A 26150-nucleotide genomic window follows, 5' to 3' on the forward strand; every position below is an offset into this window, starting at 1 on the left:
GAATATTTTGCCCCCTCCACCTAAACTATCTCCCACACGTGACTGACCACAGCTCCTCCTTTCCTTTGCTCTCAGGGCTGTAATCCTGTGTTCCTCTTCCAGGGACACCCCTCACCTGAACACACAGAGCTCCTGCTGCAGTGCTTGGCTCTTCAGGAGCTGCCAGAGGATGCAAACAGGGCCAGGACTGAACACATCCTGCAGCTCAGCTCAGGCTTCCTGCACAGCTGAGCAGCTCTTCCCTTCTCCCTCACACACCTGCCCACTTTGGTTTCAGTGTCTGAAACTGCTTTTATGTCCAGCCTCAGCAAGCAGGAAAACCAGTTCTTCCATAATGGCTTCACCCCCTCTGAGACAGGCCCTTCCACGCTGGGCAATCAATGCAGCTCCTCATCCTCAGATCTTCACTCCACAGGGCTGAAGGCTGCCAGTCTTCACCAACAGCACTTCTGGGCAGGGGGTAGTGCTCAGGGAATGAGAGCTGGCAATGGGACTAAGGATGGAGCACATAAGTCACCTGCAGAGCAGGCTGGACAGGGCAGTTTTCCCAACAAAAGCAAGAACAGTGATTTAGAGCTGTACCTGTGCTCTGTGTCCTCTCAGGTGGGGCTGAGAACAGGCACAGACCCTCACCCTCCTCAGCAGCAATAATTACTGAGGTCACTCTACAGCCCATCTGCAGAGGGGTTTAATCTTTCACTTCACAAGGCCCTTAGCCCAGCTCTCAGTCTGGGCTGAGCAGAGGGAGCCAGCTTTGGGTGGGATGAATGAACTGGAAACAGCAGAGGAGAACAGCACAACTCATCCATACCCTCATTACAATACCTGTCTGTCCTGAACAGGGTATTTGAGGTGGTGTAAATGTACCAACATACAGAACCAGCTTGTGCATTGCCCAGAAACACCAGCTAGGGACCATTAAATACATGGCTTGGAATAAAGACACCAAAGAATTCATTTTAAAAATCTTTATGTGAATATAAAAGGATTTTTTCCAAAGAAAAAAATAAAACCAAAAGTTTAAAAATTAGTGCAATTTTTCCAGTTCTATGCAACACAGTGTTTACATTTGTTTTAAACAGAAGATGTAGACACCGATACACTGAAAACCTTAACTTAGGGGAAGGGGAAAAAGAAACAAGTAAGAAAATTATTGTACTAGACACTACCAACTCCTAAACAATTGTTTTCATTTTCTAATTTCTAAACTATTTATGGCTACCTAAATAGAACATCAGTATTGCTTATATTACTTATTTCCAAGTAAGTGTATATCATAGAAAATAGAATACCCATATATATATATATTTTAATGAACAAAAAATCAGGTGAAAATTTATTTTCAGTGAACATTTCTTAAACCACTATATAATAAGGTTGTTGCAAAAGAATCTTCTCAAAACTGCTGCCTGACCCATCTTGAGTAAAAGAACCTACTAGTCCATATTTTGTATTATTGCTATAAAACACTTCTCCTCCATAGTAATTAATCTTATATAAAAAATAATTAACAAATGATATGTCAATCAGAACATATGTTTTTGTTTCTTTGGATCTACATTACCCGTTTTACTGGAAACTGGCTAAATTCCTAATAATGCCATTTAACTTCAGCAGGGTTCAGTGGTTACACCTCATATTTTTTCACCTCATTTATTTTCACCTCATATATTCACCTCATATGAACTGTGCTGGTACAAATTCACCTTTCAAGAGAGCCAAGGGGCCTCTCTGTTCCTCCTGCCTCAGCTGTGGTGCATCAAAGGACATGGAGTGACAGGGCTCTGCTGCTGCATGCTGGACACAGCTCAGCTGTAACACAGCAGTGTTTTCAGCAGCTTTTTGCTTTGACATGGGGGAAGCAAACACTAAAATGATCCTGACCTAATGGTCCTTCCTGCACAAGCAGATGAGCTGAAGTGAATACAACACCATGGCTTATACTCCAGTATTTATTTCCACACATCAGTTCCTCGTTCACAGGACAGAACCCAGGTTTAACTAGTTGTAAAAAAGCTGTTTTAAACAGGTTCTCAGTCCCAAAGAAACCCTTGAGTGATATTCACAGGCTTCACTCCTAACAGTTTGGAAAAGCCCCAAATAAGCAACATTTCATCCAATACCTGAAAACCAGATTCATTTTGGCAACCCCAACATGATTACTGGGGACAACTGTGCCCTGAAAAAGGCTGATCCCTGCCTGTAGATCAGGACTTAAATTCTTCCATCACTAGTCAGAAGACAAACTTCCAATTAAATGATAGGGAGGTTCTTAGTTATTTTTGGTCCCAGGGTCCGCAGTTTTGAGAAGTGTTAAGTCAAAGACATTTTGCTCCAAGTTTGTCACTATTCAGCACCTGACAGACGACTGACACAGCTCCACTACTGGGAGAAGTACAACAAATCAAGCCTACCAACTACATGAGTATTTGAAGGACATCCATGAAAGTTTCCATGCTGCAAAGAACGAGGGTTAAGAGACCCACTCAACACCACCAGCAACAGCTCCACGTTTCACTAGGACACACCAAATACCAGACTTTAGGAATGGAAGCATCTTGCTAAGCCTTAATCTCCTGCTCCACTGCTCACCACCACCTCCCTCCCACCCACAGCACTGGCAAATTAAATATGCAACTGTACCTTAACAACACCAACTCCACTAACACCACTGCAGCAATAAAAGACCTCAAAACCCACGAGGTAGTCCAAAGAAGCATAGAGTCCTGAAGAACACCACCACAGACACTCTCCAACAGCCACATATCTGGCTCATGCCACACTGAGCACGAGCCTGGCTTTTAAACAATGCCTTGTGAAGGAGGAAATCTGTTGAATGCCAATTCATACATACAGCACTGTAAAACAACCACCACAACTAAGAAGCATCCCTAAGTAAGTTGTATCAAAAATGAATGCTTGCCTTTTCTCTGGCATGACATGCAATGCCCAATTAAAGATTTAAGATGTTGGGGAAGGAAGAAATCAAAGGACAAGCTCTAGTGAAGGGCAGGCAAAATGACACACTAACCAAATGTCACAATTCAAGACTTTAAAATTCTGTATAGCTGAACCCTGTTCTCAAATAAAAAATGGCCTTAATGGTAAGACAGGTGTGTTTTCATTCTCACAGGCAGCTGAATTTCATATGAGATGGTGGTCTGGTACAGCACCCTCAAATACTTAATTTAAGTGTATTAATTTCATTTTAAGGGCTGCTGCAATTTTATTTTATTTAACTATTGGTATAACAAACTTTTTCTAGACCATTTGCAAAGAACAAACATTAACAGGTTTCCTAACATTACAATTCAAAACAAGAGTTAGACATTTGGGAAATAAAGTCACAAGTTTTGTGGAAGACAGCAACTTCCTGCACACAGATGTCAGGTAACAACCCCCATTTAATCTTCAATCAAACTATTACAGCTTATGCACTTTGCTCCCTGCCAACAAACAACCTCTGCTGCCAGTAGCTGCCACAGCCATCTCTCACTCCTCCACCTAGCACAGTTAGTTCAGAATAGCCAAGTGAAATTACATTTAAAAAAGAGGAAATGCAATTTCCATGCACAGGCTTGTATAAATAGGTTGAAATAAATGGGGCTCCTTCCCACCTAATCCCCTTTCTGCAGATAAATGCAGTATACCAATATGCCAGACTTTCAAAATATAGCCCAGACTTTTGAGTTACTGTAATAGCTTTTTTCTTACCCAGGAAAAGACAAGCTTTTTTGGCTTCAGTGAATTCAACATCTTAAAGACAGGTTTTCCTCAGTGCATATATGCACCAACTTAACCTTTGCTTTGTTTTTTAAATAAACTGAGAAATTCTGCTTGTCATAAAACAAATCCTGTCTTCTGTTACATAACAACTGGTACCACACCTTTATTTTCTTCTATAAATGCAAGTACTTTTTTGCTTTTAAAATTGTACTTTCTACTCTAAAAAAATCTTTTTTTAAAAGATGCTACCAATCCTTTAGATCTGTTTTCAGAAGAGCCCAGCAAAAATGCCCAATATTGCCAGTTTCCTGAAGTACACCTTTGCATAACATCTTCCCATTATAAAAGTCAACTTTCTAGCCCAAACCCACTTAAATAAAGTTTTAAATAGATAGTGCCAAATTTCATATTTACAATATAATCTGAAGGCAAATAGAAATCTTTCAAGTTGTGCTTGTTCATGCTGCAGTTATTAAATCTACTTGGAAAACTACATGCTACCCTCTGGCTGATCACCTTAATCCCTTCCTGACAGGCTCTGATGTTGTCATTTGCAGCTGCCCAGCATTCTAACCTCCTCTTTCATCAAGTAGGTAAAGTGGAAAGGTATAAAACATTTAAGGACACTTTAGCATGTGAGTCTTCCTCATGTCCTCGTGTTTAATCAGATGTTGCACCTGGTACTTTAACAGTGAGGTTCCTCCTGGTGTTGGTGACGTGACGCTGCTGCGCCAGGAAGGAGCGGCCGGGCCCGGCCCCGCAGCCGCCGCTGCTGCCCACCAGCCTGGCTTCCATGCCCAGCTTCTGCAGGCTCAGGCTCTGCAAGAGTTAAACAACAACTTCAACAACAGCAAAAACAGAGGGAAAACAGTTACCCATCCTGCTCATGCTTTCTTAGTATGCACACAGAATTTCTTCTGCTGTATTTCTTAGGTTAGCTAAGATTTAACTGGTACGTGTAGCAAAAGATGTTTCAAAAAGTGGATTTTTGACCCACCTTGTTGTACCATGCAGTTACAATCAGCTTTTCCTCATAGTCACGTAGCTTGGCTATTTTGTATTCATTCTGCAAGGACAAATCTTAGTTAAACCACAAATTTTATCTGCATAAACTTGCTGCAGTTCACTGAGTGAAATAAACACAGGCAGCAGAAATGCTTCAATACACCAAATAACTACAAAGCCGAGAAGTATAAACAAAGATACTTCCATAAAAAACAGAGATAAATATCAGCCTGCTTTAAGAAGAGGCTAAACTACACAAGCTACAGTGAGAAACACAAACAGAATTTGGAAATGTACTCTGAGGGTTTGTGTGGGGAAGTGCACAAGAGGTCTGCTGTGTATCAGAAAACCTATAAATAATTTAGTAATTTTTCACCTGAAAAGAATGTACCTCCAGTGACTGGCTAATTGCTATTATATAATATACTTCCCTTGTACTCATACATAAAAGAAATGTGAGGCCACAGCCTGTACAGTCAGACCTATCAGCCTACTGCATCATGCTGAGGAGTTCCTATTTGCTCAGGAAACTATTCCAAATAGTCCTGTCAATATTGCTGTGAAACTCAATGCACTTCCCCAATCTTTTCTGATGTTTGGACTATTGTCAACAATCCTTTCAGAATTTCAGCCAGGCAGATTTTACTGAATTACTAGGAAACAACATCTTGAATGAGTAATATCAGAAACAGATTATATTAAAAGTTATTTTTAAAAATATGTAAGATTTTTACCTCTAGTGCTTCAATTCTTTTGTCTTTTTCCAGTATCTGTTTTCTGAGCAACATAATTTCTGCTGATGCTGGATTTAGCTTGGGGTCTAAGGTTTTTATCACCTGGACAAGGCAAAACAAGAGCATTGCAAGTCAGTTTGATTCTCAACAGGTCTGCATTTCACCTGCTCAAAGGAGGAATGTGAGAACAGGCTGGGCACTGGTCAGGCTGTTACTGTGTACAAGAGACCACAGGTACAAAGGAATCCTTACTGCACCTCATGCTCAGCCTAAACCCTGTTTATTCTCTCAGACTTAATGGACTGCAGTTGAACAATCTGACTAAAAATGCAATTTTCAGCTACTGCTTTTAATTGGGAGGTGGGGACACACACACTCAATCTGTTTAACAATTTATGAGGGAGGAATGCATATGCTCAGAAACATGCCACTCACATTCCTTGCTTTTTCAAGGTACATTTTATATCTTTCTTCCATTGCTTTCATATCCTCATCTTTTTTTCGTAAAGCGGCTTCCAGCTCTCCAATCTTCTGGGCTGTTTACAGAAATTATCAACAAAGACACACAAAATAAAAACAGACATGGTACTTTCAGGGCTTCTGTGTTCTTTTAATTTCACCATCCCTCAAACAGAGAACAATGTAGAAGCTAGAAGTTTAAGTTTAGAAGGTTTAAGTTCTTATTTTTGTTTCAGCTGTCCCACCTGACCCTGAAATCCCATTTTGCAGAGCACTGTTCAACAAACCTCATCCCCCCCAGGATCCTCTCCCTGCCCACCACCACACACAAAACCCCTCCAGACCCCCCAGTTCAGATTAAAAGCTAAGCTGCAGCAGAAAGCCTCATCCAGACAACTATCCCATAATCCAGTGGCTATGGGAATCATTTCAGGAGAAACTTAACACAGTCTTATTAAACAAATACAAAAAAAAAAAAAACCCAAACCACCAAACAACTCACGGTTCTGACTGTCATCAGGCTGGAGCTCTGCAAGATCAGCCTCCTTCTTCTGTAACTCATCATGAACCTCGTTCAACTTTTCCCTGTGAACGAAAAGTTGGGCTAAGGATTAAGCTCACAAATAATTTCAGGTTTAACAGCTGGAAGCTTAAACTTCACAACAGAAGTATTTAAATAAGTATTTTAAGCTCTAGCACTTCTTCAGGGTTTGAATAGAAATATTAATATCATAAAAGTTGTCACTTCTGAGTTGATCCTCCTTTAGTTAAAACTAGGAAAATTAACAATTAAGCCCCTCCAGCATCATCTTAGGAAGAATTACATCTGCTGAAAGGACTGGAAATATTTCAGAGGAGTAGAATACACTTTGAGTTATGGTTTTAGCAGTGTGTTATAGAATCAGAACAGTTAAAATGTTGGTGGTGATGAAGAGACAGTGAAGTGGTACTGGTACTACAAGATCATCATGGTCAGAGTAAACAAAACAAAGCTATGACACCAATATTTAACTCTATGCAAACTCTCAAATCAGTGGCTTAGAAAAACAAGACATCTCTACCAAGATTTAAGCAGTTCCTGTGCTCTATTTAGTATAAATAAGCTATTGTGAATGCATGTGCCTTACTTACATGTGTGCTGCCAATTTCTGCTTCAGGTTGCTGGACTGTGAAAGGAGAGAGTTAAAATTCAGTTGTATTTCAGTATTTCATACCATGCAACATTCACGGATCTTACAAATCAGCCAAGAATACTTAGCACAACTAAATAAGCCAAAGCAAATAAATCCATTGAATGATAAAACCAGAGACTTTGGAAGTAAAGTAGAAGGGTTACAGTTCCATAGAAGGAATCACAAGGAGCTTTTCAACTGAACTGCAGTTGATATGGAGGTATTCCTCAGATACACTGAAAAATAACACGCTGGAGGACTTTAAACAAAACTGGCAAAATGTTTCACTTACTCCTTCAGTCTTGGATCCCTGCTCCTGTAAAGTCTTTTGCAGATCTTCAATCTGCTGCTGTAATCCTCCAATACGCTCCTCATTGAGCCTTTTAGGAAGAAAACTCAGTTATTGCCCATCTAAAGAAATAGTTCACAGACAGATTTTTCTGTTTCATTAGTTTTTCATAGGGTCTACCCAGCATGACTTAAGCCACAAATAAACTGATTTCAAATGCTTTTAGGGTGACTGGAACTTCTGCTGAAACAAACACACAGAGCTTTACTGAACATTTTATAATGAAATTCCTATTGTCACATTAAGTTTTGAGAAAACGTAACTATCAAAAGTTTTCCTATTCTAGTAAAATTTTTTATCATTCATTGATAGAAAATCCACGGTCTAACAGTCTGAAGTTCTAGAAATAGAGGACACATCCATTCTTGGTCTACCAAGAATAATTCAGATTGAAGGAGAGTGTCCTGTAAGCAGCACTTCCTTCAGGGTATGGTACACACAGAACGACCACATTTAAACCACTTTCCTTCTTCCTTGCTTCATAATCCTTCATTTCTGGTGAAAGAAAAGGTTCCTGCACTACAGATGTAATGTACAAGTCACCCTAAAAACTCCAGAGATCATTTTTGCTGTATTTGAAGGTGCAGTTTGCCCCATCACCTTTTCTCAGTTTCCAGCTCGTTCACTGTCCGGTGCTTCTGCTCCAGCTCTTCCTGGAGCTCAGCAATCCGTTCATTTTCTGATCCCTCCTGTTTCAGCAGGAGCATCTTATTTTCATGCTGCAGCCGAATGAACATTTCCCTAAAGCAAAAACAAAAAAGAAGTCACTGTTAATTAAGAAGGTGACTAGAGAAACAGTCCTGTTCACTCCCCCAACATTAAAGTGAGCCAGGCAAGTCGTACTTGATAATGTAATTGGGGTAACAAAGCAATTTGTTATTAAAAGGTAACTTAAAATGTTGGAAAACTTTAAGATATATGAGCAGAATTTTAAATTGTCACTCCAAACCCAGATTTATACACAGCAATCTGATATGGTTTTAAGAAAAAAATCAAAGTAATTTTAGCATGGGGAAATAATTATTAACACTATGTGGTGGCAAAGCAAGGTGTGGGATAAAGAATCACATTGATGTAAACACTGAACTTTCACAGAGACATTTTCATGCCCCACCTATGAACATCCCAAACAACTTCAGCCTTTGGGTCTCACCTATATTCCACTGGCAGAATTTCAGCAGCAAGATTCTCATGGCTTTTTTCACCTGAAATCACATGAGGGGTTTAATTCAGCACACTTAAAGAAACCTGTAAACCAAATAAAAGAGTCTCTGAAGATAAAGCAGTACCTGTTTGACTCAGGTGATCCTGCTGCATCTGTGCACACCGGAGCTCCTCATTTGTCTCTCTTAATGCATCACACTGCACTATCAGTCTCTAAAAAGACACATTTGAGATGGAATTAGGTCAGGCTGCACCACTTCTAACACCAAATAACATTAATCAGAAGTAATAATGACACGTGCACATTTTAGGCTGGTCTTGATGATCTTGGAGATCTTTCCCAACCTTCATGATTCGATAATTCTATATTTTGTTTTATATGTGAATGCACACACACAGGGCACTAAACTTCATTTTTATGGAACCTTACTTCCAGGAAGGTTCTCCTCAAGCAGAGGATCTGAGAGAGATCTAGGTGCTCAAATAAACTCTTAAAGGGACTTACCTCTTTTTCTTTCATTAAAGCTTCATATTTTTCTTCGAGTCGCTTAATTTCAAATGCCAGCTTATCAGCTCTTTTGGATTCTTCAGACAGCTTGTTATGAAGCTCCTGGACCTTTTCATAAAAGCATTATTTAGCACAGGAATGTTGCAAGAGGCTACTTTAAAAAGCTACATTAAAACAATCCTTCCTGATCCTTCCTGCCCAATTCAGCCAAAATAAAACAGTTGGCTCCTCAAGCTTAAGGCAGCAGAGATGGGATGGGGGCCTCTGTGTTTTGGGAGGTTATATTGATTTTTTTCTTTTTTTATTTAACTCTTTCTTAATTCCTACTGAAATTAAAATAAAACTTGTAATTTTCATGAAGAATGGTAAGAATATGAGAGTATAAGAATATAGTGACAGGACAGGGGGAATGGGTTCAAATTGAAAGAGAACAGGTTTAGATCAGGTATTAAGAAAAAATTCTTTACTGTGAGGGTGGTGGGACCCTGGCACAGATTTCAAAGGGAAGTTGTGGGTGTCCCATCCCTGGAAGTGTTCAAGCTCAGGCTGGATGGGCTTGGAGCAATCTGGGACAGTGGAAGGTGTCTCTGCCCATGGCAGTGGAATGAGATCATCTTCAAGGTCACCTTCCAAGCCAAACCATTCTATGATTCCATACAAATGATCTCAGTAACAGCTGACAACCTCTCCCAGGCACACAAATTACCTCAGTCAGAGTGAAGAAGAAAAGCCTGCAGACTATGGACTCTCACATCAGTTGAGAGGGCAACTACAGTTAAGCTTGCAAGTTTAACAAACAGGGAAAAGCCCAGAAGGGAACCACAGGGTACGAAGGAGTTTTCACAACTCAGAAATTCCAGAAGGACAATGCAGGGTTGTTAAGGTGTTCCCAGCTAGCTGGGGAAAAAGGAGTCTTTCAAACACAAGTGCAGCACTACCTGTTTCTTGTAGGTTTCCAGCTGGGCCCGTGCTGCGTTGGCTTTCCTGAGCTCGTCCTCCAGACTGACGGTGTTGTGCATGTACATCATGTTGGTCTCCTGCAGGGACTTGACCTGCCTGCGGAAATCGTTCAGGTCCTGCAGCTTCTTCCGATACACTTCCACTGTCGACTCCAGCTTGCTTGCCTTGTCTGCAGTGGCCCTGGAGGTATCAACAGCAACCACAAGGAAATGGTACAAAACTCAAACCCTGCTGACACACTGTTTTCAAAGAGAGATGTGACACGCTTAGCAGCAGTTACGTTTCACCGCTTTATTTTTAAAAGTATAATTGACACAAACTTGCTTGGAAAAACTGAAATCAGCCAGCCTTCAAGTGAGACTGACAGACACATGCCAGAAATATGAGCAAGGGTTAGTGGGTCAAATATCCCTGAGGAATTCTGTGGCACCACAGCATCCTGTGCTACACAGTCACCTCAAAATACTGGTACCTGGTATGATCTCCCTGGGGGATTATTCAGAATTAGAACATAACTGCTCTGTGAGAATGATCACTGGCAGATACACCCAAGAACTGTCAGCTGATCACTAAAAAAATCTACATTGTTAAGAAAACACTGGGACCATACTTTTAAAATTAATTTTAATATTTGTGTTTATTATCTGCATTCATCTCTCGCCAGAAGCTGGTACAAGAAAATAATGGAAAAAATCTACAGCTAGGATTTGTTTCAGATGTTATTTAAGAACCACTAAGTTAAACACCTGAAACCACTTTTCTTTCCATGTTTTATTCATATTATTTTATGAATAGCAGATCCGCTTTCACAATACAATTTATTTTGGATATTTCTTGGGTGGTCTGGTATTTAATATAGTTTACACAAGCTGGAATGTTACATTATATTCTCATGGAAGTTACTGTGTGTTTCATCTTCATTTTGCTAATGATCTCACTAACCTAAATCTGGCCTAGAATGCTGACACCAGAAGTTAGGTTAAAATTCTAGCTGTACATATGCTTTTGTACATGAGAACTTCCACTTTCTGTCCCATACAAAGAAGCTGAAGTTCCATAGTCATTAATTCTGCTCCCACAGACAAATTCCATGTGTCATCCTTGTCAAACAATGGAGCCTCTCCCTGAAAGGCTGCACTTCACCTCTGCTTAGCCAAAGAGCTCATTCAGGTAAGATCTGCAGGAATAACACCTCAAATAAATCCTATCCTTAAATACAAATCCTTGGATTTAGCCATTAAATCCTAATGTGTGTGTGTGTGAAGCTCTCTCTGCTACATACCTAAGAATGTCATTTTCATCTTTCAAGGCTCTTGATTCTTCTGCCAGAGAGGTCAGTTCATTGTTTCTATGTTGCAGCTCAATCAATTGCTTTTCTAGATCTTCACAATGGACACGATAATCATCTTTTGCTGCTTCAAGCCTACCAGATCAAAACCAGTACTTTTGTTAGGAACTCATCACTATTGCACAGTTTCTTTAGTATTAGAATTACTAAAAAGAAACAAGATACAAGGAAAACTACAGATTTAAGTAGCAGGGAAAATGTTACAATAAACATGGAACATTTTGTTGTCTACCTGTTAAATCATAATGCATTGTACACTGCAAATTTATCACATCAGTATCAAGGAATCACATGAAAAGTGATTTTGTTTCCCAATATGGATCACAGAGAGAGACCAAAGAAAGAAATAAATCAGTTCAGTAGAGAGACATGGTAGCATTGGGAAGTTTAGCTTTTGATTTGTTGACACACAAATCAGCACTCATTTTTTTGCCTTCCATCACATTCTTTCCTTTTTTTAAGTATTAGAGGGCTATTCCAACTATAAACTGGTACTTTATACAACAAGTAACAGATTCTTTTTCTTTTTAAATGTAAGGATTGCCTTTAAAATATGCTTAGACAGCACTAGACAGCTTTTAATGCAAAAGAAATTGAGATGGAAAAGCCTCAAAGAGTACCAGAAATTTGCAGAGTGCATTAGACAAGTGAGAGATTTTGGGGGAAAATAATTTCATACCTGAAGTTTTCTTCTTGCAATTGTTCCAGCTGCAACTGTGCACTAAAATACTTTTTTGCAACCATGGTATTTGGATCATCAAGAGAGTCGTCTAATTGCTCTAGTCTGTCATTCATAATCTCATTTTCTGACATCAAGCTGTTTTTCTCATCCTGGAGGGCAGCCACCTAGCACAGATAAAACAGCATGACCACTGAGAGACCTGTCCAAAGAACTGAAGCAAGACAGCAATACATCACCAAATTAGTTTATGAAAAAGGCTGAGCGTTTAGAAGTTTTAGAATGTAGTTTACAGAGCACACTGGAGCATACAGATGCTTTAGTGTATGACAGTTATGAAGCACTAAAGGAAAAGTCCCTCTAAATAAAAAGACGAATTTCTGTAACTGAAACCACGGTAAAAAGGCAGACAAAGTGATATGGAGAGAAACTGCTACTTCCATTAAAAACACCATGGACGCCGTACAAAAAACTCCGAGTGCTGCTGCAACAAGTGTCCACCTTGCCTGTAGTTGACAACCAGAAGCAGCAGGGCATGGCCAGCAGCCCAGGCTGCCGTGCTGAGCGGGGATGGCTGAGGGAAGCGGGGTGGGCCGAAGCGCACACGCACGGACAGCCTGGCCAGCCTGGGGGAGCATGCAGCCCTGGCAGCACACACACGGCTACCCGGTGTCACAGCTAAGCACAGGGGCTACAGCACTGCACTGACAGCAGCCAGCCTCACAGCCACAAGGATTAAGAGGATAGAACCTTTCAAGTTTGTCTAGTGAAAGCTGCTGTGTTAATTTTAACGTCCTGTCGAACATAGGAGCACGCAGCATGTGTTAGTCGACTGCATTGAAACAGGGACAATATGGTTTTTTGGGTTATGTTTTCCTGAATTATAAAGTAAACCTACCTTTCTTATACTCTTGGAAAATATCAAGGAAGACTGAGACCTTACAAGTGAATTTATTAAGAATTAGTTTAAATGAGAAGCGTCAAGTCAATATTACGGCTTCAAATAAAGAAAATAAAATAAAACATATCATGATGACATTATTAAACAGATATAATCTACAGTACGCGATATTAAGAAACAATTTGTTTGTGATCACAATTTGAAAAACTATCAGGCAAACAGATGTAAAAGTCAGAGTAACTAATCTGCCACTTCCTGAGGTGCTGGCTTTCTAGGTTCACTCCTTTTTATGTACCAGATGTCATTTACTATTTACATGCACACAAACACCTGTGAGTAGGGAGCACATCTGAGCCTTGCTCAACCTCCTGTTCAAGGATCAGCCACATCTTAAGCATGCACAACATTTGGACTTTCAGAATAACCCTGAAACATCACTCATCTCAGACTTAAAAAAACCCTAAAGATCATACTATGATACACAACTCAGAGCAAGTTTTACGTCTTTTCTCAGTTGCTTTCTGGTAGCTTTCTCTTCTTTTTTAATTATTTCAGTGTAGCAGAAATGGTGTCAAAGTCAACAGAAATTATGAAGAGAGGTTTTAAAGACACATCACGGTATTACAGAGCTGTGTTGTCATTAACTCATCAGTTTATATTCAGTATCTTTCCCTTGAACACCTTTCACCTGTCCCATGCCATGTTATGAGCAACTGGCTCTGCATCATCTATGATTAATTAATAGAGAATTCTGGAAGAAAAGCCAGGGAGAACAGGAGAACACCTGGGACTTCTCCTGCAGATTCTTCTCACAAGCATTTTTACACCCCTGCTTTCACTAGGAAGCCTTACAACTGCCTCAAGAAAAAAAGAAAATTAAATATCAACTCAGTTATAGCAGTAGCTTCCTGGGCATGGCAAGGAGCTCTGAGCTGCTTTAGACACAAGTATTCTGCTTTTACAGTTGTCTTTGTCAGCAAGAAATGTAAAAGTGGCCTCTGCTTTTGTGGGCGCTCATTTCCAGAGGCTCTCACAGCCAGTACAGCCCTCTGGCTCCTACAAGAAGATGCCACCCCAATGTTCTCTTTGTGCAGAGCCAAATCTGACATGAATTGCCTTCCCAGATAAAACTCTTTCTATTTTCAGATTATAGTGCCATAAGAGATGGGCTAATAAGTGATTTTTTCTTTAAAGTGTTGATTGAAATGCAAATTTCTCTTTATTGTCATGAAGTCCTCTTTCCTTTCTCTCAAGAGTGACTTGATTAACTGCTATATCCATTAAAAACAAAAATAGGCCTATTATTAGTGTTGTTTGAAAATGTCAGCAAGGATCTATTAGTTTTCATTATTTTTATCCTGAAATCTCCTCCATGTTGCAATTGTGTATGAGAAAAAGTTAGCAAGTTTTAGATGAATTACAAATTTTTGTCCTTCATCAACTCCTATTGAAACAGCATGATTTTCCTATGATTAAATCTAATTACTGTTTAGGACATGAAATGGATTTTTTGGACACAGTACAAAAGACCAGAGGAATAAGAATGAAAAGGGCAATTTTTAAAACCATGATAAGGTTGGTTTAATACTACCTGCTACTAATGGTAAACATTAACCTGAGACAAAGAACCTTTGAGATAAGCTGGCACAGGGCCTCAGCTTACACTTCCATCAGAAAACTCTTTCCAGTAATTGCATTTTGGATCCCAGAATAATTTCTTTTCCCCCACAAGCAGCTACAAATTCTCACAAAAATTTAAATGCAAAATGCACTTTGCCCTTAAAAATTTCTGCATCTTAATAGCAGCACCACTACATATTAAAGAAACAAACAACTGACTGTTTCTTACCTGCAAATCCAGCTCTTGACATCTTTGTGCCAATTCCTCTTTTTCTGCTCGTGCTTCCTGAAGGTCTTCCAAGGCTTTTTTAAGCTTTCAAAAACAAGGCAGTCAATCACTATGGCCCATATTCAAAGTACTCAGTTACAGCTTCTAAAACGCCTCAATTGCTTACACCCATTGTTTAAGTTGGCTGTTGGGTGCACACATTGCTAGATCAGAATCCCTGCTCATTTCACCTGCCTGATTATCACACTTAGAAATTAAATTACTGAAACACAACAACTTAGACTAAAGGCATAACAAAACACAGGAACGTGCTGCCACCATTTTCATATGCCTTTAAAGAAAAGTTCATTTTATGTGCAACACCTTGTAGTGTTCAGATTATCAGGAATTTACACAACCCCTTTAAAATAACCTGAAGTACTCAGCCTGACAATGCTGATGGTGCACCCCTACCCCTCCCTTCAATGTAGGTTTGCACTGACCAGTTTCACCCCATGTAGTCACTGTGGGTTTTTAAAGAAGCTATAGAATAACACTGAAATTTTCAGTTAATTAGCACTGAAAACCAGCATTTCTTCATTTAAGGGATGGCCAGATACCAACTTACAGTTCAGGCTTGATCTACAATAGCAACACAGATCAGGCAATTACCTGCTGTTCCACTTCACTTGATGCATCACATGGAGAAGCACTTGTTACCTCCTTGCTCATGAGCTACAGAGAGAGGCCACAGGAAAAAAGGTTAAATTAGAGGTTACAGATCTGTGAGTTCACTGTCTACTGAGTACCAACTGTATTTTCCATTGTGTTATTGCATCCCTTCAATATACCAAAACAGATTAATAATGCTCCTCCTCATCTCATGGCTGATAAAAGATTTTAACAGATCTACACTAAGATGATTTTTTTACCTCCTTCCTCTCAAAATTAATCAAGTTTGCAGTAACATTGTATTGGATGAATGTGTGATGTGTTGAAGGTATTGCCAGTCAGTCAAACTGGAATGAACCAAAAGACAGGATTTCACTCCACTGATTTAACAGTTTTCACATTTCTTTGTGTCCCATTAATTGCCACTAAACAAACAAAGGGAACATTACTTCTCAGATACAAAGATGTACAGTGTGTATTTACCAACAATTAAAGGACTTTAATCCTCTCAGAAATTACTGAATTATTTCTAGACCTTCTTCTAGAAAGTTTACTTAGTCAGAAGACAACAAACACAAGCTTTACGGATTTATTTCTACCAACAGGACAAGTACAACTTTAAAGACTATACAGACAATTTAAATCTAAGTTATAAAGCTTATTACCAACTCCACTGTTACCTTGATGAGGGTGCAATTACACACCACCTTCTCTTCACAATCAGTGTTTAGTTTTTGCCTCTCTCCACACTCTGCTTCACAGTCCTGAAGCTCTCAAAAGCCAGTGACTGCAGAGCTAAGCTGTGAGCTGGATCACTAAGATGATCCAACCAAGAACAAATTAAGACAGGAGGAGGAGCACACCGTGACAGAAATAGAAGAGATGCAGCTGCAAGCTTCTAAGTCACAGTCTGGAATGGTCTGTCAGAACAATGCAACCTCACAAACACAATCAGCTTAACTCTGGGACCAAGACTACAGCACTGGAGACAATTTCAGAATCCAACTCCAGTATAATCAGTGGTTGGCAACTGTATACATTTCTTGTGTGGAACAAAAAAACTTAAAGCATTTGTTGTATGTTTGGGCACCACGAGTCTAAAACCAAAACCTTTTGGCTGGGATTAAGGTCTCTTGGTCCCAAACCTCCCAAATAATTTCAGAAAGTACTTATACTCCTCCCTGACCTTTGCTTGGATGAAAAAATTCTCAAAGGTCAACAAAAAGGTTTTTGGACTATTCAACTGACAGCATCAGGATATGAACTGTTACCTACCTCTTGAATGGCTGTCATGACAACGTGCTGAACAGACTCCTCAAGGGTCATGATATTCTGTATGTGCTCTGTGAAAAAGGATTTGCAGTGACTCATGACAATGGTCACCTCAATGGTTTGAGTAAAATGATAAACTGTGTTTGCTGAAAGATCCAGAAAAATCTATTATCCATAAAGCTCCCTCAAAACAAGTAGTGGTCTCTTTATACAGAGAAGTACCATTAACCACCATCATTATTTTCCAGTAATATGGCAGATAAGCACAAAAGATTATAAACTCTTAACTGGACAAATCTAAACTCTGCCTAAGGAGAGATGCCAATAGAGCATGGAGGATTAGTTCTGGTAACGAGAGAGAAAACAACCAACTCAGTCTTGAGCCTCTGCAGGCAGAGAAACAGTTTCTAATTTAAGGACTTAATTTAATTTTGCTATATTTGCATTTGAATAGGTCTTGGTACATATTTTAACAATATGAATAAACCATACACATTTCAGACTCTATTTTTAAACCTACTCTGAACAAAGTTTTGAGTTTTATTCACAGACATTTCCCAGGGAATTTCTGCTTTTAAGTGAACTCCAGCTTCAGAGCAGCCATTCAGCAAATTAACAATGTTGATGGATAAGAAAGAGAAGTTTCTACATCTTTTCCACCTTAACTATCACCTGAAGCAATCTGCTGTTTGCTGAGCAGGTTAAGGTAGTGCCTACCTTGTTTCTTCTCACAGTTGACTGCACAACCCAAAATAAGCTGCAGGAGCCTGCCCAGTTCAGTGGGATCTGAATTCTCAGATATCCGGGTCAAGTCTGGAATAAGCTCTTCTGCAATCTGCTGACCCAGGAACTGAAAAAAAATGTAATATTATAAGAAAAAGTAGACTCTCACTTTTGTACAACATGAAAATCTGGTATCATGCAGGAAATCTGGGCTCAATGAGCTAGCCAGAGAAAATGCCCTAGAAGTTTGTTATCAGGTTTAGTTCTGAGCACTTCTACAAGAAAAAGTGACAATAGTAAAAGTTATGGGGACAGTTCTCATATATGAGAGAATTCATATATTTCACCAACATAATAGAAAAAGGAATTAATAACACTTCCAGATGGAGTTGCTTCCAAATCCTTCAAAAAGCTTCTCATAACCTTAAAGAAGTTCTGCTTCTGGGCCTGCCAGAGATCCTCAGAACTGGCAGCACATCAGGGCCTGGCTCTTGGTGTCACAGCTCAGCCCAGCAGGACCAGGAAGCCACAACAACATCCGGCAAGTTTTTCTAAACCATACCCATTACATAACTGTAATCACATCAATACAAAATTCAGCAATTTTTTTAAACTCAAAATACAGCAGCCTTTTATGGCTACTGTACTCATCCCTGCATAAGACAGAACAAACTAATACTGTCCAGGAGGATTCCTACCTTGGCTCCCAGCTTCCCACTGAATATCATAAAACCTACACTGGGGTTGCTGAGTCTGTTCTGTTGTGTACAAAAGGATTAAAACTTCTCTAGACAAGAGCAAACATGAACACACACACAAAAGTCAACAGGATTCTGCAGCTCAGTCCTTTCAGCATTCACCTGGGCAGAGACATGGCTCCCAGTTCATACTCCAAGAGCCTCATCTAAAACACACCTGCTCAAACTAATTTCATATTCACTCAGACCTCCCACTTAATAGATAATTATCATACATCTGCTGCCTAAAAGGTCCTCAGAACAAATTACAGCTTTTTTTCTACTTGGCTAAGTCAAGGGGAGCAATAATCATTGTGTTTAATGATGAGAACAACAACAGTAATTTGTTTTTTCCATACCTCATTATAGTAGTCCATAATTCCTTGCAGTATCTTCTTCAAATTACTGGACTAGTTGTTGTACATGAAAGACAAGGTTATAATTTTATTAACAATGTTGCTTCTCATTAAATCAAATAATAATTTCTAATAAAATTGGTTACAAGGCAGTGCTATGAAAGGACATAGGAAGAGAAATATCACAGCGGAAAATCCCCATCCAGCAATGCTGGAAGGCTCTTAAACAGACAATTCAAGCTCATTTAAAATATCCTTGAAAAGCTTGAGCTTAATTCTCTAGGTTTTGGACTGCCAGATCTCAGGACAGGCACAACATCCAACCCCACAAACGGCATTATCTTCAGTTTTAAATACCTTTATTCTCCAGTTGTCACCAACATCTTCTTTGATGCGACTGAGCCAAGATGCATCAAACCAGGCAACATCTCTGAAATAAATTGAAATGATTAATCAATGAGCACAGACTTAAATAAAATAAATAAGACAGCAAATTCCCAGCATTTAAATCATCTGATGCTGAACTCCAGTGTCTAACAAGGCATGAATTCCTGGAAATTGCAATGTAAACTTATATCACAGGAGATTTCCATGCTGCTGGCTGCATTAAGGCACATTCCAGGACTGGGAGGATTTCTCTGTGTGTCTGAGCCAGCTATGGATGGAGCACAGGGATGTGGAGGCCTTTGTCATGCTGAATTTTTATACCTGATAAAGTAACCATAATGAGCTTTTTTTTGATTAGTGCTGACATTATGTTTGGTACCTATTTCTGTAGGCTGGATTAACTAATGTTCACTCCAATTTGTCAAAGGCACGTGTTAAGGAAACCCTTTAAACTACTGGCATTTTGTATATTTTGTATGCCTCTGGTTCCCCTGGGCAGAAGGGGATTCAGTTTGCCAGCATAAACAAGGATAAATTGCTGAGGGAGGGGTTACACACGCTCAGCTGCCAAGCAGCACAATCACAGCATATTTAACAATATTTAACTTTGACAGTGCACTGTTTATTCACTGGTCTCAAAGCACCTAATAAAGGACAATCATTATCCCCACTTGCACAAGAACCAGCCTGGTAATAGCAAGTTTGCCCAAAGCATGTGGCTGCCTAATACCCCAAACACATAGGAAGCAACCCCTCAGCAAACCCTAAATCAATTTTTGCCATGTCCAGAAAAAGGGTGACCTGTCTTTAAAAAGTACATTTAAAATCTTTACAGACAGACAGAAGGGTTTCTGAGCTCATTTTTTTGGGGTGAGGGGTGGGGTGGATTGTGATGGTGTTGAAGTAATTTCTTAGTAATTACAAAATGATACTTTGAACCTGAAGTGGTAATGCAGACTTCTCTTCAATTACCTGGGCCAACAATAACAATAAAATTGCAGTGATGACTTGTCATATGATACTATTTCAAAACAAGACTTGCATTACAACCCTCTATGCAAATTTCAAAACTAGTGTATCACTCAGACTACCAATCTTCATCACATCAATAAAACAGCTATTCAAAAGCAAAATAATTCCTAGTAATTGCAATTGAAGTTTTACAGTTCTTGTCTTCCACACGAATAGTAAGTTGTCATTTAAAACCTAGAACTTCAATCTAAATAAATTGAGCAACCTCAGGAAGAAAAGAACACAAAGCTATGCCTTTGAATCTTTAGTTTCTCATTCCAAAAGGGAACACATTGCCTGAAGCATGGAAATAGTGCTGATGGGAAAAGTGAAGAAGATAATGTCATCCTTGCCCAATTACCCCCAAGTATGAATTTAACACTGCAGTATTTGTACATCTTCTCACCACCTTTTCCACCATGTCATGAATCAGCCATTATATCATCCCCAAAACAGCAATACAAAGGCATAACCTATCTTCTGTTATAAACTGTCCACTCTGAATTTCTGCCTACTTTAAAAGCAACTATGTCTGTCAAACACAAAAACCTCAGGCAATTGAATCCCTCTTCCTCCAGCTGAAGAATCAACTTACATTTGGTGAAGCACCTGAGCCATGGCAACCCCGTTAGTCAAGTCCTGGACATCCCTGCAGGGTGCAGCTGTATTGAATGTCTGGAGCTAAAACAGGGAAAAACACTGGGGTTTAGTTCAGCAAACAATAAATTAGCTGCTATCTTCCTTCTCCCCTTTCAAGCACAACCATGTAGCAAGATGTCTTGCTTGAAATCCTTTTTGAACCACACAGACTTGAAGCCAACCCAATTTTCTCAAGTTGTGACTGTTATGACTGGTGGCTTAAAAAGTTGGTAGGAACACCCACACTCTGTTTTTTCATCCTAGGCCTTCTCTTGCAAAGCAGATTATGTAAAGATAGCTTGGGAGACTAAAGTCATATTTATCCAGCCTTTGAATTATGTTGTAGTGCTCAGTTCTGGACATAACTACCTAAACAAACAAACAGCATCACAATAAGGTTATCAGGAAGTTAATAGGGGAAAAAAATTCCAGTCTTTTACTACAAGAACTTAGAAATAGGAAGGGATTACCTCAATGTTAAAATGTTTCTCTGTTTTAAATACTGTGGGATGTTTTTCAAAGTATCCCCAAGCTTATAGACAACATTTTGACAGAATTAGCTGCATATTTAGAACTGTAATATTTTATTCTTCCAAAGACAATCAACTCAGAACTAATTATTCTAGATGAGAGAGCCATTTCCATAAACAGGTGAGTTCATCACAGTTACTCAGGAAAATAAGAGCCTTCTTTACCACAATAAACAAAACAGAAAGGTTATTATTAGTACTAAATTAGTACTAATTAGTACTAAAAGACAGAATAAATGGGAGCAAGTATGAATCCTTATAAACCCTGTCCACTGCAGAAACTGACTTCTTAAACTCTTTGCACTTACAATGTCCTAAATTACCTGTCCCTCTGCAAGAGGGCTTTCCCAAACATCCTGTGCAGCACAAGCTTCTTCAGAATGACCTTGTGTTTGGGAAATGGAGCTGCTGGGACCAGAGTGATGAAAAAGCAGCTTTCAGCTGGGAGAATCTGAGACAGTTTTTGTCCACTCTGTGTTTATAAAGAGTGACCATAATTCTGAATACTTGTTTTCTTCCTAAAAGAAGAATCCAATCAAGCCAAGAGAAAAATAGGCAGAGCAAGGGGATTTTTTTTAATTTAAAAAGTGGGTTTAAATCCTGTCTTACAGGAAGTGAGAAGTCAGTAATCCCTCGTAGGTTACATAAAAGATTAAGTGGAACAGCACAGCCCAAAGCTGCTATGCCTGACAGCACTGGCTTCTACTACTCCAGCAGCCTCAGCACAAGCACAGGCATGCAAGCTTACATTCCAGGCTGGGCTTCCCAAATCCAGAGTTTTATGGCACAATGTTGTGGTGCTGCCACCTGGACATGCCCCTCATAAAGCAAGGAAATTGCCCTGCACAGGTGCAACCCTTTCACCTGAGCCTGTTAGGGCAGACAAACAAGGCCTTAGAAAACCCTGAGATGCAACACTGCTTTATGCATGATCTCCCAGAATAGAAACAGCTAATTAAAATTAAGTAAAAAGCAGAAGTGACAGTCTAGGTTTCTCTATGTATTTAAAAGTTGCATGAGGACCTAGAAATAATAAGAGAGTAGAAATATTAATTATGGGTTCTCCAAACCTCATGCCAGCCCAATCATTTCAATCAAAATGGATTTTCACTGCTCTTGCAAAACTAATATAAGTGGCAGGCGTGGGGAGGAGGCTGGAATAAGAAGTCACAGACTTCAGGACTGCAGCAATGCTCTTTCTTCCCTCATTTTTTTTCAGTTTTACTAAATATAACTCCAAGGATAGGCTGCTACTCACACTGAAAACCTTTTTGTGAATCCCACCTCAAATGCACTCTGCCACTTGCTGCTGTAAGTTCTTCTCTCAGACACAGAGCTGTAATGCTCCCAATATACATCTGAAAAGGTAATTTTGTAGCTCTACCACCAAACATTTGCAGATGAAACATGAGTGTAAATAAAGAGTGCCCAGCAGAAATCAGCCCATCCACCTGGGAAGGTGTGCCCTCAGCTTCCCCAACAATGAGTTACTCCATTTCACACCCAGATTATTCACACAAGGCACAGAGGTTTTACAGAGTAATCAAAGAGATTTTAAAATAAAAATAAACATTCCCATGCTGAAACCAAGTATATTAATAGAATAAGTCAGTCACTGGACAGAATGAACATTACCAGTGGTGCCAGGGCCAAGCAGTGCATTCATAGTGGAAAATGCTTCCAATTTAAGATGCAGCCATACCTCCAGACCCTGCTTTGGAGGCTAAGGCAGTACAGCACTGAACAACATCCAATTAACTTTTCCTCTACACAGAGAAAAAATAACTAACTTAGAAAATTGTTTCTGCTGCAGCTTGTGAGTTCCACCATAGCAGATATTACCTAAGTCAATTTTTCATGGATAGTCATAAACATTACCCCTATAATTCAGTTTAGCTGCTTTATGTTTTTCCTGTAAAATCCTCAGAACTTTAAATTCAGTGACACCTGGGCTATAGAAACAACAGGAAACATTTTTATTTGAATCTTCTTTCTTCTCTGGATGCAGCATGTTTTCTAATATCACATTTGGTAAAATAAAATTAGGAAAATGCCACATCTGGCAGCAAAATACAGAGAATCATAAGCATCTGTTTGCTATATTAATGAGTAAATAAACTGAGAAACCATTAGAAGCAGAGAGTTACAGAACCCTTTTCTCTCCAAACACAGAGCACTCCATCCCCCTCTCCTCACATCACTTTTCTCCCTATTATTCACACTGAAGTTCAAATTGTGAAAGGATGTTTCAAACACATCCAAGTGTTAGGAATCAGTTTCTAAGTTGCAAACTAGGCCTGAGAAATAGGGTGCTAAATCTAAAAAAATGCAGCTTCTGAGTGCTGTACAGAAAACCGGAACACAGGGTTGGGTCTTCCTTTACACTGGCACAATTGTTCACTTTAAGGCCAGTTAAGGTTCCATTAAGATTCATGACGTGATTACAGCTGTGAGCATACCAAAAATGACAATTAGGATAGCAATATTTAAAGCAGGAATTGTGAAAAATAAAAGAATTCAGCACTGCTAACAGGATTTTTGTGAAAGAGCTCAGGATTGCAGTCATATTTTTTTTTGCCATTGAATCACGATGGAGTTATTCTCACCTGACTACTGAGGGGAAAAGTTAAAGAGCCCCAAAAAAGAGAAAGATTAAATAACAAAAGATATCCAACATAAGGCCACCAAAATTCTAGAGAGCAACAAAACCTTGGGAGAATACAGTGTCACTAAAAGGAAAATGGAAGGAGGAAAAAGAAAGGAAGAAATTGTTCATCAGTGATTTATAACAGACTTGAACTCATCAACACTTCTGTACTGCCATGCAGAAATCAAGAACACTTACTCAGGCTGCTGCTCCTGTTACTTTTACCAGTTTCATTCCTGGATTTCTACAATGCCTCTAAAACACTCCCTTCTGTCCATGATTTACACTTCAGAGGCAAAACTCCTGCTATTTCTAGAGAAACCCTTCACACAGGTAACTGTGACCTTCCCTGCCAAGATTTCATGCAGAAGTTCTATTTTATAGAGCTCCCTGTCACCGAAAGTACTGCACCTGCAAAACCAGAGTTACAGAGAAGGTCACAGAAGCATGGAGAGAAAGATAAAGAGGAAGTAAGAGTAACTGGGGAATTTAACAAATATGTTTGTACTCGGTGACCTAAAAGTCTTTTCCGACCTAAATAATTCCGCAGTTCCAAACAGGTGCCTCTGGCACAGGTAACATCACACACCCAGGTGTGGCGTGCCTGACTAATAAACGCTTTAACCAGCCGGTATGAAAATACTCTGAGGTTTCTACGCCTGTCAATTCAAATTAATTCCATTTATTTATTAATAGTGTTAATTGCCGAGCAGTTTCCACACTGAAGCCACCGCTGGAGAGCCGCACTTGGGCCCACGGGATATTCCGACCGCCACATCCACACCTCGAGGGTGCCGCGGGAACATTTGCTGGCTGTGAGCAGCGCGTCCCAGGCAGCCCCGCTGCCGCGGCCGTGCCCGACCCACCCGCAGCTCCTGCTCCGCGGGCGGGGACCGAGGGAGGGGTGGCCGGAGGGACGGGGGGATGGATGGAGGGAAAAACCCCCGCCGCTGGCGCCTCCTCTCTGCCCTCGTGGGTCCCCAGAGGCGGCAGAACCCCCGCGCCACTCACCCAGAGGATGAGGCTGTCGCAGAGCAGCGGGTCCGCCGGTTTCGCCTCCATGGCGGCGGTGGCTGCCGCGTCCCCCCCGCCCTCAGGCCGCCCCCGCTCCGGCGGCTCCGGCCGCGGCTCCGCTCCGCCCGCGCGTCCCCGAGGGGGCGGGGCCGCCGCCAGCGCCGACCACTCAGCGCCCGCCCCTGACCGGAGAGGCCGGAAGTGACAGCACCTCTGACCAATCAGAACGGAGAAGGGGTGCGCTCGCGCCAATCACGGTGAGACCCGTTGGAGGCGGGGGTTGCCCTCACGGCCGCGCCGCCTCCGTGAGGGGGCGAGTCGGGATCGTGTCACCCGCCCCGGGCTGACGCGTGGGCCAAATGCGATCGTGTCACCCGCCCGGAGTGACCTTCTGGGCTGAGAGTGGCCCCGCGTTCCCCCCGCACGGCCCGAGAGGCGCCGCTCCGTCCCAACATGGCGGTGCCGCCGCTTCATAGCCCGCCCCGGCTGTCAGCGCAGCCGCGGGCACGGACGGGCCGGGGAGGTCACGGATGAGGAGCTGTTGGCGTGGTGCAGAATTACCTGTGCTTAAGGTGTAGGTAGGTCAGTGTACCTGTACCTGCCACAGACACTGCTTTCAGAGCAGGGTAAAGAATTGCTTAAAAAATAGTTAAATTAAAACAAAAAAAAGGTTAAATGATGTGAAAATCCCAAGTCAATTATCTGGGGAGGTGAAGGATTAAGAGCACTCTAAGCACGGGCGTGAGGAACAGCTGCTTTAACTCTTCTAGAGGTGGGAAATGTGCCCCCTTCCAAAAGGATGGATTGAGAAGGGTAGGGGCAGTTTTACCTATTCTTCATTCATATTGTCATTTCTTCTTTTCAGGCTCAGAGTTGCTCCTGCCCAAAGCCCAGCAGCCTCCCGTGCCTTGACCTCCAGCGAGGTGTGAGCTGTTCCTCCAGAGCAGCTCCTTCCTGCCCCGGCAGAGCCCAGGGCTCGCAGCCAAGGCTCTGCCCCAGTCCTCACAGCACATCAAACCCCACCACACGCCTGCTTTTCATCTTGCTTAGTTCACTACACGATAGCTAAAATGTACGAGTACTTTTTCTGTTTGATCTTTGTTTTGTTATTTGATCAGAACTTATGGATGCCTGAGCCAGGATCCTTCCTGTCTGCTATAGCACTCTGCCTCAGGCATTCCAGAGGAAAGTCTCAGCACCTTACACTAAGAACATGTATTTATTCTGTCTCTTTCCTGTTTCACCAGAAGAACTTACTTAAATTTTCCTTCCACCAGCCATTTTTTACTAACTTGAACCATTATTTTTTTCTTAGCTGATTCAATTTTA

The 26150-nt window shown here is 40.7% G+C and overlaps 1 protein-coding gene across 1 annotated transcript; it reads right to left on the reverse strand.

Annotated features, from left to right (window-relative positions):
- Nucleotides 1–1307: 1307 nt before the first annotated feature.
- Nucleotides 1308–24882, reverse strand: HOOK1 (hook microtubule tethering protein 1). Its single transcript, XM_066555954.1, has 22 exons — nucleotides 24819–24882; nucleotides 20587–20672; nucleotides 18951–19023; nucleotides 18597–18647; nucleotides 17495–17627; nucleotides 16781–16848; nucleotides 15506–15568; nucleotides 14855–14938; nucleotides 12105–12271; nucleotides 11360–11500; nucleotides 10056–10257; nucleotides 9115–9225; nucleotides 8735–8822; nucleotides 8599–8650; nucleotides 8046–8186; nucleotides 7389–7476; nucleotides 7056–7090; nucleotides 6427–6509; nucleotides 5901–6001; nucleotides 5466–5567; nucleotides 4724–4792; nucleotides 1308–4545 (listed from the first exon to the last, which is right to left on the reverse strand). The coding sequence occupies exons 1-22, from the start codon at nucleotides 24867–24869 to the stop codon at nucleotides 4387–4389; spliced, it is 2148 nt and encodes a 715-aa protein (XP_066412051.1). The 5' UTR covers nucleotides 24870–24882; the 3' UTR covers nucleotides 1308–4386.
- Nucleotides 24883–26150: the final 1268 nt, after the last annotated feature.

The sequence above is a fragment of the Molothrus aeneus genome, chromosome 9, assembly GCF_037042795.1.
Source record: "Molothrus aeneus isolate 106 chromosome 9, BPBGC_Maene_1.0, whole genome shotgun sequence".
Lineage (NCBI taxonomy): Eukaryota > Metazoa > Chordata > Aves > Passeriformes > Icteridae > Molothrus > Molothrus aeneus.

Bases quoted from the DNA above. Each gene is read 5' to 3' on its own strand.
- HOOK1 (XM_066555954.1), bottom strand. From the start codon at position 24,869: ATGGAGGCGAAACCGGCGGACCCGCTGCTCTGCGACAGCCTCATCCTC. The intron at 12,272-14,854 runs GTAAGAAACAGT...TATCTGTGCTAG, and splicing joins GTCAAGAGCTGGATTTGCAG to GTGGCTGCCCTCCAGGATGA. The intron at 8,651-8,734 runs GTACTGCTTTAT...ATGTGATTTCAG, and splicing joins GGATCACCTGAGTCAAACAG to GTGAAAAAAGCCATGAGAAT.